At 40.8% G+C, this 20,458-nt stretch overlaps 1 protein-coding gene across 2 annotated transcripts in view; it reads left to right on the top strand.

Annotated features, from left to right (window-relative positions):
• Positions 1-16,775, top strand: part of TANGO2 (transport and golgi organization 2 homolog) — a 77,161-nt gene extending 60,386 nt beyond the window's left edge. For both annotated transcript variants that reach the window (XM_059713462.1, XM_006270919.4), the window contains 4 exons: positions 2,515-2,585; positions 6,694-6,847; positions 8,936-9,040; positions 13,167-16,775. In XM_059713462.1, the coding sequence (XP_059569445.1) occupies positions 2,515-2,585; positions 6,694-6,847; positions 8,936-9,040; positions 13,167-13,287 (451 nt within the window). In that variant the 3' untranslated portion in view covers positions 13,288-16,775. The remainder of the gene's footprint in view (positions 1-2,514; positions 2,586-6,693; positions 6,848-8,935; positions 9,041-13,166) is intronic.
• Positions 16,776-20,458: the final 3,683 nt, after the last annotated feature.

Raw genomic sequence — 20,458 nt, 5'->3', positions numbered from 1 at the left:
AACTTGAGGGCTTCCTAACTTTTTTATTTATTAACTTATTACAGCAATATCCAGAGGCCCCAGTAGTGTTGGACAGTGTCATGCCAACGCATTTGGACACAGTGTTTTCACCTCAATTTAATTAAAACTTGCCAGAGTTCGGTTCTAGACGACTGTTATGAAGATGGAAGTAGTAACCCATAACTATTGCCTGTCAAGAAAATGAATGTTATTTATATGTTCTAGAAACAGTAAAAGCGTAGAAGGAGTCTGATTTCACCTTGCTCCCACCAAACCAGCGGCTCTGTATGTAAAAACTGCATGGTTAAAACAGCCTCACTTATTTAAACACAAATAAAATCAAATAGGGAAATGGTTAAAGCATGAAGCTTTTACATTTTGAAGAAGAAATACAAGAACTTAAATTTTTTTAATCTAGCATACACTGCAAGTAGTACAGCTCCATGAAAAAATAGAGATTAATAGAGCATAGGGCAGTCCTTGTGGTAAAAGCATTTTCATAAGGTAAGGGAGGCTTCTGCCAAGGCTTCTAGCATTGAAGCTAGTAGTCATGCTTCTGATGCAGAAACGTGTCTGTTGAGAACTGGGGCGATGGCCAAGCTGCCATGAGATGATATCAGCTCTTCTTATTAGTCTGGATTGGAGTTGAACTGTCAGCCTTCTCTATCTGCAGTAGAGTTGTGTTGAAAGTAAATATTTATAAAACATCTAAGAATAGGACAAAGGATGGGAAAAGTCCAGATGGTATTTTAGCGCTAACATTAGCTAGATTAACAACTGAAATATCAGGAGTCCTTTCGCCAACAGAACTTAAGTTGGGTCAGTGATAACTGCCCCCTTCTTGGTGCACGTGCTAACTGGATACCTAAAATAGAAAAGGCATTAGTAGGATCAAAGAGCTGATTTTTGGTTTTGCTTTTTGTCTCCATCCCCTGATATTTTCTTCCTTGTATAATTATGTAGAACATTGTGTTTTGTTTTGTTTTTCATTTTGATGATCTTGGGAAAGAAATTTTATATATTGTGCACTGTAGCTGCTTAAGAATTATAAATAGCTGAATAAAAGAACCATTCCTTTGTTGTTAGAATTCATGTATCAGGTGTTAATTTATGCACAAGCAACTTTACTTCCAGCACATCACGTTTTGTTAACGAGGCTTTGTCCAACTGATTCTTGTTTGCATCGCATCACTTTAAAAAAAAAAAAAAAATCTTTTACCTGCTAGAAAAATGAGTGACTGGAGATGGTTTGCCTTCTGTGTTGTTATTCATGCAACATTCAATTTTACTACAGGTTTTTGTCCAAAAAAAGAACCTGTCTCCTTAGCTAGACTTTGAGGCTTGTATATAATAAATTAAAACCTCTGCTACACTTGTAATTTATTTGTTGGTGACTAGAGCAATGCCTGTTTCCGTTGTAAATAATAAGTAAATCACTGGAGTGAATACAGCATGATATGATCTCATAGCTGTGTCCAGGCCAATAAACTGACAGCAAGGTGAGGAATTGCCTTTGTGTCAGCAGACGGGATTGAAGGATGTTGAGAGTGAGCCATCTAATGGCAATTCATGATTTTTTTTTTTATAATTTTTATTTTCCCTTCCCCCTCCCACAAGAGGTACAAGTCTTGAACTGTTGACTTGCCTGATTTATTTTCCCCCATCCTCCTTAATACTTGACTTGAATTTGACAGGCTGCCACCACTTACAACATTATTTAAAAATTCAATTTTGTTCAGTCAGTGAGCTGAACTCCATGCAAATTTGCTGATCTCCGCTCTGCCGACTGAAAGGGTTATCGTTGGCTGCGTTGTGGGGCTGCCCTTAAACAAGACTTCTTGTCTGGATGCTGTTCCAAGGTCCTTTTGCTAAGCTGTTCCTCTAGTGGTGTTAGAAATACATAGCGCTTTCAGCCGGTAACTACAGTTCATTGAAAGTGATCTGAAGATGTATATGTTTCTTTTTCTTTTTTTTTTTTTTTTTTAAAGTACTTGCCATTGTCTTTCTGAGTGGATCTAAAAATGACTTTGTCAAGTAAAACGCCTGACAATGACCTGCTTTCCAGAGCACAGTAGAGATTTAAATGAAACAACAGAGAAATGGTGTTATTTACCTCCATGGATTGTTCTTTTGAAGATGGATGGGGAAGAAATAAAATGCAACACTTATCACGTAATTGAATCTCTACTTATTTGGAGCACTCAAACTTCTCCTGAGCCAAGCTGCAAAGCTTTCTGTGCAGTAGGCTTGTACTTGTATTAGTATTCCTTTAGGATGACACTTAATTGTGAGATTGGTGTGAGTACTTTGCATGGGAGTCTGAAGGGAAGGAGGGCAGTGTAACTCATCAGCTGATCTCAGGACTATGGAGCCAAATTGTATTAATAATAATAATAATGGAGAAAATGTCTTGCTTTGTAGAAGATTGCATGAAATTAGAACTTAATCAAAGATGCAAGTTGCCATTTTGCAAAGAGAAACTTTTTTTTTCTTTCTTTTTTCTTTTTTTTTTAGTACCACCAAGGGAGATGTAATTTGCTACTACGGCAACAAAGGAGAACCAGAACCTATCTTCCTGAATCCGGGTAGGCTTATATTCTTAAGGTTGTAAATAATATTGCTTTATAGAGAAACACAAAACGTATCTGTGCTCTAAATGTTTATTTATGAAGAGGGAAAATTGCAGGAGATTACTCCTGGTTAGGTGTTTGAATAGTTGGAATTGCTCTGAGACCTTCTTGCTTTAAAATTGTTTTTAAATCCATATGAGGCAATTCCCTCAATGATGTAGTACTTCCTAAGGAGGTTTTTGCAATCACCCAGTCCTGCCACTGGCTCCCTACAGCTGGATCCCCAGGGCAGTCCCCTTGGGATACTAGACCCAACCCATAGAGATGTGATTGCAAGACCAGCAGTGGCATGTTCAGAAAAATACTTGGCCTAACTTGGCTGACACTGACATAATGGTAAAACTCCCATTGGGATCATTTGAAGTCATTAAGAGAAATTTGCTTCTAGGAGTAAGTTATGCAAATGTGGAGCTCTTTTGAACATTTCTCATGCTGGTGCAGTAATTTCAAGACATTTGCAAATTCTCACATTCATTCTATGCTCTCCCCAAGTTGATGTCATTAAGACCGTTCTGTAGCAAATAAAACCACTGTTTATTTGAACTATGTTTTGTGCCACAGTTGGTCTGAGTTCTGTAGGTGGCTTTATATTTTGCTTTTCATAATGTTTGTGGTTAAAAAGACTAAAATAATATTTAAAATGCTAAAATGAATGCCGAGAAGCATGAGGCTGGTAGTTCCTAAGCATTTTAAATGAAAATTTGTACATACAAACTTGAAGGCCACCTGTTTATATCTGTACCTTTCGCACTACATGGCTTCCAATTAATCCAATATAATAGTGTTTGGCATACTCTTGGAACAAGCCCAGAACTGGATTATTGGAAACGTTGCAGGGAAAAATTCGGAAGGAGCTTGCTTAGTGCCTATTTGCCCTGTCAAGCTGTTGCTTTCAGGAACAGCAAATGCAGCAGTGGTAGTAATAGAATTGGTGGTGGTAGTAGTAAGAAAGCAGTAATGCAGCTCCTGTATATGGCTGGTGTAACAGCGGTATAGCTGTGATACAAAACCTAGACAGGAAACCCTTGCTATTCGTGAGTTTGGCATTCGTGGTTTCAAATATTCGCAGTGCGCCGAATATTCCCTATGTAGCGTGACGTCACTTGGTTACAGCGCCGGTGGCGTCTGCAGGAGCTCCGCGCTTGCTGCTGCCGCTAGCGCAGCTGTGTCCCACCCCTGCCGCTGGGGGTATGCACCATTCATGAACACAGACGACGTTCATGAACACAGTTCAGTGTTCGTGGATTTTGCCATTTCTGGGGATTTCCAGAATGTATCCCTGCGAATGGTGAGGGTCTCCTGTAATTTCATTTTTTTTTAGTCCTGAAACAGTGGCTATATAACACATTTTGGAGGTGAATGCATAGTCTCCAGTGATTGATATGCCTGTTTCCCCTCTAATCTAGTGTCTGACATGTTCTTTAAATCGGGGCGGGCAATTATATGTACCCATGGGCCACATAGGCAGTTCTGGGGAGCTGCCACGGGCCAGTCAGCACTTTCCCCCCATCCTCCAACAGCCTGGAGCCCACGTGCCACCACTAGCAGCCCCGGCCTGCCCCGCCTTTCTAGGCAGCAGCAGTGACTCCTGGCTGCCACCGCCGCTGGCCCCAGCCCTGTAGTACTGGTAGGGACCCACACGCACAGCCAGCCTGCCCTGCGCCCACTCTGGACTCTCCCACCCATGCTGAGCAGTGGCAGCGGCCGGGCAGAAACTGCTGGTGGGCCCGAGGGAAAAGCACCCCCCACCCTTGCCGCTGCTGGCCATTCTCGCAGCTGGCACCCAGGCTGCCTTGCTGGTCCTCTACCACTGTCGCTGCCACTTCCAGGCAGCAGTGGCAGTGCAGAGGAGCTGCAAGGCGGCATGGGCTCTGGGTGGCTGCAGCAAGAAGCCCCTGGCAGTAGTGAGGGGGAAGGGTCACTTTTGCCCTGCACAGAACAGCACCTTCTGCCCTGCTGCTGCTGCCCAGCGTGGATGGGCGGTCCAGAGCAGGCGCAGGATGGGCCGGGTTGGAGCTGGGCACACGAGTTCCAACTGGTCTGCTCTGCTGGGCCGAGTCCAGAGCAGGCCGGGGTCGAGGCTGTGTGCACAGGTCCCCACCAGTACCATGGGGCTGGGGCCAGTGGTAGCCAGAAGGAGCTGCTGTCACCCTAGAAAGGCAATCCAGCTGCAGAGTCATGTCAGCTCTGCTGAATGCCCAGGAGGCAGTGCAATACACCATGAGCCGGGCAGCACCTGGGCCAGGCAGGACCAAAGGACCCACTGCCAGCCAAGAAAAGACCCTCCACAGGCCAGATCCAGCCCATGGGCTGCATTTTGCCCATTCCTGCTTTAAATGAACACATGGCTGTCATGGTGGCAGCTGTTAACAGGTAAAAGAGTTTAATGAGTGGGAAGAAAGCAACCAGGGTATTGGCCTAGGTTAAAAAACTTCTTTATTTCTTTTTATAAGGAATATTCAAAATGTGAGACACGCAGACATTTACAGAACGTAGGAAGATATGTTTTATAGTGACTTTTATATTAATGCTGTCCTCAAAGACTAGTGACTTTTTCTGCTGCAGTGGAATAAAAAGAAAAAGCATTATGAAAACTGGATATCTGCAGAATCTAGCAGAGCCATCCCTGATCTCCATACATCAACAGAGTTTGTTCTCTATAGATGCAGCCTCCTAAGGGAGAGCTAAATTTTGGAGTATCTTCACATTGTGCAGTGAATGCTTATTCTCTTGGCCAGTTGCCAAGAAATGTAGGGCACCAGTGAGAAGAGACCTCCCTGCTGTCACCACTGAGTGTTGCTTTGCAGTTGTATTCACGACTCATATCTGAGAGAGAAATAAATGATATGATTAAAAGGGATAAACTGGAAAAGACTGGATTGCAAAATGCACTAAGTAATTCTAAGGATACTTTTTTTTATAAATTACCAGACCAGCGGTTTACAGTAATTGCTGCAAATGTGGATTAGAATAAAACGAAGAAGCAAATAAAACCACTTAATGTTAACACAGTGGAATACATAAGCATAGCTTAACGTGCTTTAGGAGGGCTCCAATCTCCTCCCTAGTAGCGGGGCATACGTTTTATAGCATACCTAATGATAAAAAGATTAGCTGGGGAATCATTTGAATGAGATTAAAAGTGGTGGAATCTGTATCTGACAACTGTAAATCACCAGCAAATCCTTTATAACTAAGGTCCTATTCTTCTGGAAATATGCTAGCAGGCATACAGATTAAATGCAGCTAAAAGGATTCACAAGAATGGTTCTGTGAATGCATGAACCTTTTTTTTTTTTCCTTTTTTTTTTTTAAATTGTTATCACATAACCTCATCGTGATTCCACGTTCCATTTATTCTATGGTATTTAAAGCTGGAGGCATTGGTGGTTTTATTTTTTTGTACAGTATCTGCTGTGTCACAATTATAAGGATTGTTTCATATTTAGGTTATACAATGTACTAATATTTCTATTATAGTGTTTTTGTTCCTGAAAAGTCTCTTCTTGATTATTGCATTTGATTTTACATCTCAGACTATACTTCATTAATAGCAGTGGCAAAAACCTACCATTCAGTTTCTATTTAGTACCCATAATACAATGATGCCTAGATTTCTCCTCCCTCCCCCACTCCCGCCTCCCACGCCCAATAAAACTGTCAGACTAAAATTTTTATGACCCAAAACAGTGAGAAATGGTTAGGTGTTTTATTACGAGCTAAGCTTCTGGAAATCGGGCTTTATATTAACTGACTTTTTATTGCAATTCTCTACTTTCTTTTACCACATCCGTTAATGCCCATTAGTGTATTTGAGGTAAAATAAGGGTCGAGGATGGTTGAAAGCAAATCATTCCAGCAAGATGACATAAAGTCCGTGATGAATTTTGCCAACAAGACTTAATTTATATCCCCCTTCAACCCATGAAGAATGAGATGGTGGTAGCTTTTTTTTGTTTTTTAGCTATGATGCTTATATGTAAACTTTCTGCCCTCTGTGGAAATACTTACTACAAACACTCTTTTGCCTGCCCCAGATTTTATTTTTTGTTTCAATATGTAGGAGTCTACGGACTGAGTAATTCTCTCTTGGATACTCCATGGAAAAAGCTTCAGTATGGCAAGCAGCTTTTCACAGACGTGATCAAGCAAAGTCAGGACCTTACCAAAGAAGACCTGGTGAAGGAGCTCATTAAAGTGATGAATAACCAAGAGCCGTAAGAACACTGCTTACAGTTTACAAGCAATGCTGTGCAGATATTTTAAAGCTCGCATAGGTTTTTTTTATGTGTACAATAAGGACTTAACTGTGTGGAAAAGTTAGTGTGCTTAGTGCACATTAAGTGTGTCCATTTTGGGACTTAATGCCAAGCAGTTAGTATGCTCTAAATTCACACCTACCTTACTGCACAATAACTTTCTTGTGTTGAGCAGCCCCTTGTGTGGCCTGGATTTGGCCTGTTGTATCATAGGAGCGTTTGTATGCAGCTCTGTTGCTTCCTGCATAAGAGGACTGTAACACTTGCTGATACAGACCACCAACTAAGCAGGAACAGTTTTTTAAACATAGACACAAAGTTCCCCAATCTTTGTCATTTTAAACCCAGTAAATGCAAAATGTTAGTGTGTGTGTGTGTGTGTGTGTGTGTGTGTGTGTGTGTGTGTGGTATTTCAAACTTAAGTCAAAATAAATCTCCTGGGTTAAGACAAGGGCTTTAGAAAACATGAACTATGAGTTTTAATTAGTGCATCTGTTTAGATATTTTAAGCTCCATTTTGCCATGCATTCAGTACTACAAATCAAAAACACTGGGATGCTTCAAGGAATTGCTATAGTGCATTGTTTAGCAGTGAGTTGCACCAGACCCACACTTAAAATACACGTGCGCCCAAGGTTTCTGTTCATCAGAATAACCTCATTATCTAAGTGTCTCTGGTTGTAAGATGGATATTTATTAAGGCAGCATTAAGGTTCAAAATTATAAATCTATGGCTGAGAATTTCCAGAGCAGCCTATGATAATGAAGATGTTTCACATACATTAATTGTATAGGCATTGTGAAGGTATATTGGATGCAATTTAATTTCTACAGCAAGCCCCCTTTACCACCACTTCCCCTGTTTGTGCCGTGAATGGTGGTACCCTAGAAACTCCTTTCCTGCTCAGGTAAGTACCCTGAGTTTGTATTCTTCCCTTCTCTCCTGCCTAGTCTGAGGGTGACCTCAGTTAAGCAGCTTTTTTACTGCGGAGGTCAAACAGTATCACCTCACAGTGCATCTGGAAAAGATGCTAGAGAGGCAGGGCTGAATTAATCCATGTCCTTTTTCTTTCTACCCTCTTCACTCGTGTTTCTCATGTGGCAAACGGTTGTTGAACTTGCATTTCTCTCTTTAATAGAAGCTGCCACAAGTTGGTTCACTGGGGAAGGCAGAAACCTGAGCTGTGGGAGAAAGCAGTGCGCCACATGAAATGATAGGGTGCAGGGAGCTGTATTTGAACTTCTCCAGATTAGGATGCTGAAATATTGAAATGCCAAGCTACATTTTTCCTTCACATTTGAGGGAATGTGCTAATGGTATGGACAGGAGGAAAGAGACATGCATGTCTTTCCAGTTCTTCTACAGGTTCAATCTGACCGTAGACACTGCTCAACACCCCACCAAAGGCATTATTAATTACTGTTCATAGAACGTAATGTTTACACCTAGGTCCTCTTTCTAAACATTTCCAAACTTTACGATGGAGTTGTATTTGTTGTTTCATGGTTGGACCCAGGCTTGTCTTGCTGTGTCCTCTGAAGTCCTCTGCAAATTCCATTTTTGTTAAATCTGATTGAGGGTATTTCTGTAGACATTTCTAATCTCCCCCGAGATCCTTGCAGTAAGACCTGCCTGCCATCTTCAAGAGGCAAGAGACGGCCCCTATTATCTAACTGCATAATATTGGTTTGTGTGATGCACCTCCAAGTTGTTTGACCTTAAGTTTTATTATAGATTTCTGGAGAAAGTAGGAGTGTAGAAAGAAAGGAATAGTAATGATGGGGAGAGGACTGTCAAGATATGGAATATATTTTTAAAGGTTGAAAGCTGATGAAACAAAGTTCAAGACATCAAGAAATTCTCTCTGTGAAAGAGCTCACAAGCTATGTTAATCTCCAGTTCTTTGCTTTCCAGTTTCTATATAAACACATTGACAATCTTGGTTTTATTGTTATTTCCAAGCTATGGGTTGATTATGGGTAGTCGGTGTTGGAGAAACTGTTTTTAGTAATGCTGGGTGAGTACAAATGCAGTTTGTTTTTCAGTCAGTTACCAGACCCTGCAATTGAGGACCAAGGAAAGGACTACATACGGCCTATACTGAACAAGTATGCAGCTGTGTGTGTTCGTGGCCCAGGCTATGGAACAAGGTGAAATAAATAAGGCAAAATAAAACGATATTACTGTATTGAGCCATATCTGAAGTCAAACGCTGCCATAAACCTTAACATTCAGGACCATGGAACACATTCCTTTACTGCCTATAAACGTCAAGTATAAATATTTATCAGATGTAATTGAGTAAAGTATCTTCCTATATTATCATTTTTGTTATTCCTCAGTTTTCTGATGTGGCTTTTGCTTGACATTGACCCTTTGGTACCTAACTCAAGATTTGCCATACCACTTATTAATAACATTAGCTGTTTTATTTTTTGTTTGTTTGTTTGAAGCTATCCAATCTTTTCCTGTAAGCTCAAGATGGTGTTTTGTGTATATTAGGCTTGGAGTACTGTGCAAAACACAGTTCAGTAGTCTAGAACAGGGTTGCTCAACCTCTGGCATGCTGGCCAAATGCAGCCCGTGAAGACATGGCATCCAGGCTGCAAGGCTCCCCACAGGTTGGGAAATGTGGTGATGGGGGAAAGGTGGCAAGTAATACAGATACCCTCCCTTGCTGCCAAATTCTCAAATCCCAAGCCCTGTGGCAGGTCAGTGCTGGGCCACACCCCCTTCCCCCAGCATGTCCAGATTGGCACTGGGCTATGGTCCCTTCCTCCCCCAAGCCCCTGCTCCATGAGGTTGGGTTGGGGTCAGGCTGCTCCTGGCTTCCCACATCCTGCATGGCCAGGTGAAGCCCTGCCATGCCCATCCCGGGTACAGGATTGGACCAGCAGCTGGATCCAGCCTGCAGATGGACCAGGCACTCCCTATCCAGTCCCCTGAGGAAAAAGGTTGAGCCTCCCTGGTCTAGAAGAATTGCAGATGGCATCACTCCCATACACACAAACTTACCGCTGCAGTTTCATATAAATACAAACAGATGATGCCTATGTACTTCCGAGCCCCTCAAGTCCTCTTTCATCATTCAGTTACCCCTCTTCAGAGAAAACCACTGAATATTGAAGGTTACCAATTCAGGCACTGGTTTTCCATAAAGAAGGAGCAAGAATATTTTGCCTGTCCTGCGTACATTTTAAAGAGAGTCGGGAAAAGGAGCTACTTTTTTTCTTTGAAGCCCCCACGAGTGTCCCCTCATCCTCAGCCCCTCATCCTTTTTTCTGTTTGAAGTTCCATCTTGTTATGTTTTGTTGTCCCACTTTCCTTTTTGCCATTTTTCCTGCCATTGTATCTGTCTCAACCTTTAGTTTGCCTTGTTGCCAGGCTGCCTCTCTGCTAATGGCTTGGCTATATGGTTTCCCTCCTGACCATCGCTGACCAGACAAGCTCTACCAATTCAGATGCCTCAAAGAAGGCTCTGAGAGGCCCTGAGTGGACACCCCAGCGTTACATTCAGGCCCGACATCTTGGAAGCAAGAGGGAAAGCAGATAACATTGAGGTCTTTTGGGGGTGCTCCCAAGTGTTGTTTTTTTTTTTCTACCTAACTGCCAGTCTTTCTGCCAGAATGGGAGCAAATAGGAAGTTTTTTATTTTGTTGGGAGGAGTCCTGGAGTTCAGAGGGAAACTACCTAGACACGGCCAAAGACATTGGGAAAAAACAGATCTAGGGCTATTCAATTGCGCTCTGCCCAAGCACTTAAAACATGGAGTCATTTGTAGAAGTAAAGGTGACTGGTCGTAGTCAAGTTTTCCGTGTAGCCATTCCCTTGAGCTTTTCGCTTCAGCATTGCTTGCTGCAAAGCAACAGATCTCTTGATATGCCATCTTCAGTTTTATAGGAGCTTTCCGTGGAAAGTTTTGTAAGTCATACCAACTGGCTTCCATTTCTGGCACAGCAGATAAATCAGTTCAATAGAAAATTGAAAACTATTTTTCTTCTCTTTTTTTTCTTTGCTTTTCCACCACTTTCTTACTGGCTCTGTCTAAGCCACTGGAATAATAGAGTTCTTTCTGAGAGAGAGAGGGAAGTCTTTGTGGCTAGGTATATTAGGGATTTATTATAGGCATATCACCATAATATCTGGGTGACATAATTGTGCATTAAAAACCCATTAATCCTGTTCAAAAACACCCTCATCTCCATCTTCAGCTCATTTGTCCTGCTTTCTTTAATGCACTATCCTCACCTTCTATCTAGTAAGACTGCAGTAGACACTTCTGTCACTGTTAGTAAGAGGGGGTGGAGAGATTATGGGTCAACCTGATTCTTGGTGGTGTGGAATTTCTCAGTTTAAGAGGCTGCCACTGAAAATGCCTGGCAGTTGACAGTTCAATCTCTGGATTGGTGAGCCATAATGTTCCCATGGTTTAGGTGTCTTAGTGGATTGATGAGCAAAAGGGTATCTCCAGAATAGCCTGCACCCATTTCAGCGAGGGCTTTTTAAAGACTAACTTCATAACCTCTAAATAGCATTGGGGTCTGGCTGAAAAGCCATTGCAAAATGCAGGCCACTGGTTTGATGTAGAATAAAATATGTGCAAAATGTATTGCAAATGCAGCCTTTTGCCTGTCTTCCTTTTATGGGACACTCAAGTCCTAAAGTGGCATGTAGAGAGAGATCTTCTGTTTTTATGTATTGCTGGTTAAATTCTGCCTGTTTTGCAGAAAGAAGAAACAACACTAGATTGTCCTGAAGTATCTTGAAATAGTTTTGACTTATTCCCAGTACATCAGTCACTTTGTTTCCCCAAATCCATTCTGGTTAGTCTCATTGCCCTCTGATACTTGGAGCTGGTTTACAGTTGACAACTCATCTTAAGCAAATTACAAATTGGACAGAGACTTAGAAGACCAGGATTCTTTTCCTGGCTCTGAATTAGTCTGCTGGGCAGCCACAGGCAAAATGCTTCCCCCTTCTGTCCCTCAGTTTCCCCTCTGTAAAAGGATCTTGAGATCTACTGATGAAAAGTACCTCTGCTGAAATTGCCATTGACCTGACGAAAAAGAGCTGCTAACACAATGTATTTTGAGGTCGCTGGGACTGGAAGAGATTGAAGGAGGGCAAATGGAGAAATCTGTAGAATTATTTGCTCAGAATGAGACAGAGGGAAGTTTAGGAAACATTAACAGTGTGTCTGTGGAACTAGTCCAACTATTTTTATGGCTATGCTTTCCATTTTGTTCTTAATATATTGTTTTGTGCTTTGTACAGCATGGCCCTCTTCATCCAACAGTCTCCAAGCCCCCTTTTAAACAGGTCATGAAACATAAAGGCACTGTACCCTTTTAAAACCATTAACAGCAAGCAATGAATGAACCTGGCTATGGTCACAGAACCAATGGTAAAGCTAAACAAGGAACCAAAGCACTGACTGCCTCTTCCCCCAGTTGAATTGGGAGATTCAATTGCTAACTTGTGTAAAAACAGGATTAATTTAGGTGTGAAATATGAGACAATTGACAAGTATGCCTATGTCCCTGGGCACCCCTGTGATTTTATGCCTGTACAATTAGGATGGAGAATCAAGGCCAGAGCAAACTCTTCTCAGGTTTTCACATGCTCTACCGGTTTTTTTAGACTGAAGCCAGTGAAGTTATACTGGTGTAAAACTTTTGGAAGAAGGGTTTCATCTCCAGGTACAGGAATTGTTCAGAGAAGTATTGTTCCTAAAGTGGGAAACAGGTTGTTTTTATGACCTTACCCAATGTCCTTGGGTACTGATTAGTGGTATTCTCAGAAGAGGCTTGTATAGGCATTTGAGATCAAAGGGAAGGGGTAAGCAAGTATAAACAAACATCAAGGCTATGTGCATCTGATGATGTGTGTGCCAACAAAATGCTGCCAGGTAAAAATTATTTTTGGTTTAGAACTGACTTGAATACTCTCGGTAATTAAAAAGCTTGTAATTAGTCTTCTCTATTTATTATACACCTTATCCATCAGCCTGCAGTCCTGTATGTTGGTTGAGTTAATAAGTGCAGCAATGAAGCAAAACACTACAGAGCTTGGTTCAGTGGATTGAAAGGGGAAGAAAAACTGAATTAGTCCTCCTCGTTACAATCTGAATTTTCATCTCTGACCTATTTCTGTGATGTTGACATGATCAAAAGGAAACCTGATGGACCAGATTACAAACCCAAGAAATATTTGTGTAAATGGTTAAACAACAGCAAAGGCTTTTTTTTTTTTCTCCCCTCGCTTTTTTTATTTCAGGACTAATACAGTCATCCTCGTTGATGCAGAAGGACAAGTTACTTTCACAGAGCGCACCATGCTTGATGCAGATATCAGCCAATGGAAAACGAGCACCTATCAATTCAAACTGCAGACCTAACAACTTTCCATTTGAATGGATCCTGATAAAAGAAACAAGAGAACAAGCCATTGAACTCCAATAAAGGCTTTGTACCAGCCCCCAGAATCCAGAGACAGCAAAAAAAAAAAAAAAAGCATAAGTTTATTTAAACCAGTAGCACACCCTAGCAACCACTCAAAACTTTTTGCACAAAACCAAAAGGGGCAGGAAAAGGGGCAACTTTTTAATGCTAAACTGTAGCTGAATTAAGAATGTATTTGTTATTATGCAGTTCTTTATTTTAACTTTAAGCTTAAAAGGGACATTGCCAGGCTAAAATCATATTGAAAAGTACCACTGTTGGTATCTGTTCTGCCTGGTCCTGGGAAGTACTTGTGTGCCTTTGATTTAAGGCCAAACTGATGGTATGCATCACCTTGGAAGATCAGGTCCAAGATGATTAAAGTCAGTTTTCAAGATCTAACTTGTTTTGCAGTTTTGCTAATTGAACTTGTTTGCACTGTAGGCACTTCACTCAGCTTAGATGGAGAAAGTCAGCTAACTTGTGTAGTTGATTTTTCTCATCCCGCTGGGCACTGGCACAACTGTGTAGGGGGATGGCTGGAAACGGTGCCTGGAAATGTGTTCATCTGATTCCAAAAAAAAAAAAAATCTGCAGAAGAATTTATAAAAGGGGAAGTGTTGTTCCTGTTGACTTTAAAATTCCTATATAGTCAAGGTTTTTACAAAACCTATCGGTGTCCCTTCAACAGGCCATTAGGGTTTTCCTGAGCTTGGAGTATGCGTATCAGTGAGTGTGTGCGTTGTTTGCAGCATTATATGTTCTAGTAACATATGAACTTTCTCACATAACGGAGGTGTGGTGCTCTGCCTAGGGGAAGAAGGGCTTTGTTCTTCATTTCCTTCAACAGTACAGTGATTTATTCTGTACTCTTTTTTTGTTGCATCTGATGCTTATTTGGGGGGGCCGTGAAGTTGGAGTTTGGGTCTGTGCTATTTAGCTATTTTGTTCAGGAGCAACTAAAACATCACGGAGCATGATGTGCTCTGTCTCTGAGTGAGGGGTTCTTGTGCTCTCTCTTGTGGCACCTTGTGTTCCTGCAGTCTGACCATCTATCTTTTGTCCCCTTGTTTTATTTCCCAGCAGGGAGTTGAATAGTAGGATATACATTTGCTGGCAAAGAGGAATATGAAGTTTACATATACTTACACTTTTTTTGTAAGCACATGGCTTTAGCCTTATTTTTGGGTGCGGCTGCTGATCTCACAGTAAAACAGAACACTTGTTCTATGGTTATATTGCAGTTTTCTATTGCCGAAAAGAAAAAAATCAGGTATTGTAGTACACTCCCTGTGTTCCTTACAGCTGTGAACTATAAAGCTATTTAAATGCATGTTTTCTTTCAGTTAGTCTATTCCAGAGGTGGGTGAAGGAGAGACTTTTGCTAATATCAAGGTATTTTTAAAATCCTACATTATTTATTTTTGCTGCTGTTTTGGTCATACTGTAGCCTATTCCAAATGCCAGATCTTAAATTAATAATATACCCATGTCTCTGCCCCACAATCACCCTTGTCTTCCCACATCCCCCCACTCCCAATCATATTAAATAATTTTTTCTACAATTTTCTGATTATCACAGTCATAATTGCAAAGTAGCAGCATTTCCTCTGACCCACAAGAAACGATTGTTTCCTGTATTCTAGGCCTAAACATCACACACAAGTGCTTATAGGAAATCAAAGCCTCTTAGCATAGATTTTGCCCTAAAGGTCTGAGTTGCTAGAGTTAGAACAGTGAAAGGCCATTCCTAGGAGGACCCCCATTCTTGGGAGGTACCAAAATAGTATTCATGCTAATTTATTTCCTTTTATATTTGCCTTTAAGTATTTCTGGCTAACAGGACTACTCACATGCTTAGTTAAGTATGTGCTTAAGTGCTTTGATGTTTTAGGACCACACTGTGTATGACACATGTTTAAGTGCATTTTCTGACAAACCTTAAGCACAAGACTGTTCGTATAACCGTCTCAATTGGAGCTGCACCTTTCTGTGTCATGACATATTGATAGTGCACTTAGTTTCACTGTAGGAGACTCCCAGATGCTCTTTTTGCATGCTGTAGGTGGAGTTTCCCATATCTTTACCTGGCTGTTAATACCAGTGATTTTAACTTTATTGGAGGTGGGGAGGGGGTATATGTATACATATATAACATAAAAATCGGATATATTTCCACATAAGCAAATAAAATAGTCAATAAGCAATGTGAGACATTTTATATAACTTAACACTACCACTAAAAACATTTGCTAATGGAACACATTTGATAATCAGGCCAGCCGGCATTTCCAAGTGTCAAAGATCCTGATTTAGTGCTGGAAATGTTTGGCTGAGCCTTAAACTTCCAAGAGTTTCTCAATGCAATGTACTAAGCAACTGTTTTTAATTTTGATGCTCCAAGTATGCTTTCAAAACAAATGAATTTCTATTATTACTAAACCTGTCGGACTCCAATTCATATTCACCCTCTTATTTAAATGTTTTTAAATTATATTGCCGAGGTACGTATGGCCAAAACTCAACCTACTTTTTTGTTTCTTAATAGAAAGAAAAATCACTTTCACTGCTTTTCATCCTCAAAATGGTTTCCAAACTCAAGCCTTCACAGCAGCTTTTTGAACTGGGGAAGGGATTAGCCCTGTCTTGAAGGGAAAACAGATTTAATCTTTGTCAACTGGGGTGTGAACACATGAGGCCCTAATACTGTTTCCTGAGCTTACATGAAATCTTGATTTCTTTGGTTTTGTATTTGTGGAAAGTATTGTACTTCTAGTTTCTGAAAGGTAAAACCAAAATTATATTAAATTACACATTCAATTTATATATAATTGAATTCTAAAGAAAACGCCTAATGTTCCTCTGATCAGCGCATCAGAAGAGCTGAAGTGTGAACCCTACTTTACTTTTGAAGCCCATTGGATTTTTGCTGTTGGCTTTAGTGGGGACAAGATGGGGTTTACTATTCTGAGTTGTGCTGATATTGGCAATGGAGCTTGTATACAGAGATGTTCAGGTATAATGGATTGTATAAGCTGGTGTTCACTGCTAAGTGTTCATTTTGGTCTCATTGAATGCACTGGAAATAGTCAACTGTAGCTAAGTATCAAAGACAAAATTGTCAGGGAAAGCATTTTATTTTTATAAGGTATTTTAAAATAAGAGAAAACTGTGAATTAAACCTATAAATCAGTTATCCGACAACATTTTATGTACCTTAATTTACATAGAGTAAGTTTTAAAGTCAAAGTTACAGCAGCTTTTTCTTCTACCTAATCAGTTGTTTTATCACTGAAATGGTAACAAGGAATTTTAAAATACTATTTATAACTTCTTGATTCCATTTTTCTTGCTTTGTAAACTTATTTTATATATTGTCATTTGCATATCTGTATTCAGAGGCAGAATAAATTCAATTTGGTGACCAAATATTTTCCACTTTAAATTGTGTGTGGTTTATGCCTGTTTGCATAAAGGAGGAGGGTAAAATACTGCTTAGGAAGACTACAACTGCAACACCAGGTATAGGAAAAATACTGTTTCGAATAAATTATTCTTGTTTTGTTTTCAGGATGGCATTTTCAAAACCATTCAGGGTTGGCCTGACTGCACTCTGCTTAAGAACATAAGAAATGCCATAGCTGATCAGAGCACAGGTCCACCTAGTCCTCTCCCTCGGTGGATGAAGAGGGGAAGAGTCTTTAAGCAAGGCATATCCAGGATGCTTGATTTCCTGCCCCTTTTCTAATACAGCTTGCTGTTACCTAGTCTTTTACCTTGAGTAATTAAATGTGCTTTTAAAAGTTCACCTGGGCACTAAATTGTAGTTCCAGGCTAATCTAGGAATCAGCCTAGGGTAAACTACAAACTGGGAAGTCTTCAGGCTAGTTTGACAAATGTATTAACTACCTCGAGTTAATTGGCAGTCAATTAACCTGAGGGCAAAATGATAGTGTAAGCACATGCACTGAATGTATTGAAGTCAATTGGAGCAGTGTTAGGCTGACACTGAATACTCTTGTAAAATGTCCTGCAATACAACTTGTCAGCACAGGAAGAAATTCACTGTCCTAGTAATACCAGTATAATTTTCCTGCTATAACTCCCTTTGTTGACACTTGTGGTATAAGAGTGCTTCTATGCAGTTGAAGTGACAGAACTTCCAAAAACCCCAAAGTTGTGTATGAACGAGAGGTTTTTGAAACTGGACTTGACCAGCTGAATGTCTATTATGCTTAGGATCAGTTCCACCATAATTTTCACTTAGATTCTCAGGACTGCTTTGGCATACAAGACTTTTATTTTCATGTAGCAGTCGTCATTCCCACCGGGAATACTAGGGCACAGGTGGAGAATCCCCACTGCCTGTGTAGAGGCCTACTGAATATTTTGCCACAGTGCTGAGCATATTAATCAAGTGCCTCTTAGTCGTGGTAGTTTGCCTGAGATCCAAGTAATCTAGGCTGAACAACTGACTTGCAAAATAGGTCCGTGTTTGCCAGCTGCAATGGGCTGCATCAGTGTTTCTCAGCCTTCAGAGCTGTTATCTAGCCCAGGGGTTTTCAACCTGGGGTTACTTTGGAAGGCCCCAGGGGGTATGCAGCAGTGGCACGGAGAAGCTGCTGACACTTCCATTTCCACATCCCCGCCTCCCCCACACTCGTTGACTGGCCACTGGAGGAATCCCTACTTCGCGACTGGCTGCTAGGGGTACCCTGACCAAAAAAGGTTGAAAACCCCTGATCTAGCCCATAGGTTCCCCTGAATCTGGAAATTTAGTGAAAAGGGGAGCAGTAGCAGGGTTTATTGCTCTGACACCCATGGCACTTGATACTGCCCCATTCCCCTATCACCAGATCTGTGGGGAGCCCCAGTCTGGATGATATGGCTCCATGTACTAGATTGATGCAATGTGCAGAGTTGTGCTGTAGTCACATCCAGCACATTGAGGGCATGCCTGCTTACACTTGTGGACTGCATGCACCAACCCTGTGGGGCAGATAGGTTGAGTACCACTAGTCTACATGATCATTTTTGAGGCTTTAATTTTCCTGGTTCTGTCCTCATGGAATCCTAAATGCAGAGTACTGAAACTTCCTGTCCTACCTGTGAACTTGTCATTGATCACTCAAGCAGGATAACTTGCTATTGGTGGCAAGATGCAACACCTGGCTTTGCATGATAGTCCAGACTTGAGACCCGATTCTCTGATCTCTTACATCAGTTGAATTCCACTGACTTCAATTATGGACCTAAGAGAGAGACTACGCTTGAGGAAAAACTGCTAGCTTTTATCTAGCTCTTTACATAGAGAGATTTAAAGGCATTTTGCAAAGGAGGGATCAGTATCATTTATTATAATTGTAGAGAAGAGGAAACTAAGGCACAGGAGGAAAACTTACTTGAATGTATCAAGCAGGGTCTTAAATGGGTAGGAGCTGGTGACCAAAAATAACAAATATGAATACTCCTGCCTCTAGGATGGAGGGGAGCTATCCAGCAGTTTGTCGTAATTCTTTTCAGCGTTCTTCTAGACTAGTGGATAATGACCTTAAGAAGACCATCAGTTAAGGCAAAATTGTCCCATACTTGCTTGGCATGATGGTATGTTTTTAAGAGATGCTGAATTCCAAGGCAGACCTGTGATTAGCATGCAAGAGTGTATTTACCCAATGTTGAGACCCTTCCAATAACTTTTGAGTGCTTGAGGGAGACTTATTAGCTGCTACCATGGCTGCCCTGATCACTGCTGCCACCTCTCCTGCATCCCCAGACATGGAGGGAAATGATTTGGCAAGGTCCACTGTTCCTGCAATCTCAGCATAGGCTACCATGAAAGAAGTTTGAGTAAAGTCTTTTGCAAAGTAGACTTGCTCAGTCCTTTGTTTTGCTCCTCAGGTTGTGTGTGTTTGCATCTCCTCAGCCTGCAGAGGACTAATATGGGAGGAAGCTTGCTGGAATCTGAAGTCCTGCAGTAAAAGAGGATGCCAAGATCTTGGCACCCCTATTAAGGGTTCATGAAGGATACCATGAAGGAAAAAGCAGTAATACACAAGTTTAAAAAACAGGCTGAAGACAAGCCTCTACCTCTTGGATGTGAGCAGTTTCAGCTGCTCTTGAATGTGTCCTAGAACTGAGTCAGTGTTACATACCTGGCAGTATTCTTTAATTTTCAGTATCCAAGGAAATTTATAATGAAGACTTAATTATATTTTAATATCAATTTTTAAGGTGCAACAATATAGACTTTAGCCAGTCTCTACTGTAGACTGTAGAGTATAACACATCTATTGTTTTTCTAAACTATTTGTTATTGCAAATTAAACACATCGGGCTGAATACTAAGACAAGGTACTAAATGGACTTAAGCTCTCATTATGAGGAAACATAAACAATATTTACCAAGGTCTTCTCAAAATGAGTGTCCTTGAAACATCTAGATTGTAAATAGGAAAGAAAAAGGCATCTTTAAACTTGAATTCTAGCCAAAGAATTCAGACAACAAAACTTGCCCCTCTGGCTTAACAAACATCCCTATTTATACAGAATATTAACTAGTAGGAATTAGTTCCACATCATTCAGACTCGCATAATAGAACATTGGATAATTCTTCATATGATTCATTTTCCACAGAGGCATCTTGCTGATGGCTTTTGAGGACCTATGAAAGGCTCTTGACTTGTTGAAAATAGAATCTGTATTCTAATCAACTGAAGAGGAAGCAGCAGAACAAATTGTAAGAACCACACAACCCATCTATGCTACTCAAGCTATGATATTTAAGCTTGACAAGGAGAGTGAAGAGATAAAGTTGAGCATAGTTATACAAGGAGATACTATCTGTTTGAAACATCCTGCCTGGAGAAGAACTTAAAGTGATCAAAACTGCAGGATCAGATTAAAGTATTAAAATATCTTCCTCCCTTTTTAAAGCACAAGATCAAAGGGCAAGAATTAGAACCTATTGAAGAAAATAGATCATATAAAATAAGAAAAAAGCAAGCTTCATACCGGTTAACGTGAAGGTTTTGACACCCTTGTACTGCCATGATAAATGGAAAAGATTATGATCATGCGACCAAAAATTAGTAGTTTAAGGACTGAGGCGGCAGGGTGAATGTAGCTGA

Source organism: Alligator mississippiensis, chromosome 10 (genome assembly GCF_030867095.1).
Source record: "Alligator mississippiensis isolate rAllMis1 chromosome 10, rAllMis1, whole genome shotgun sequence".
NCBI lineage: Eukaryota > Metazoa > Chordata > Crocodylia > Alligatoridae > Alligator > Alligator mississippiensis.
The sequence above is the reverse complement of the archived record's forward strand: the minus strand, read 5'-3'. Positions and strand labels throughout refer to the sequence as shown.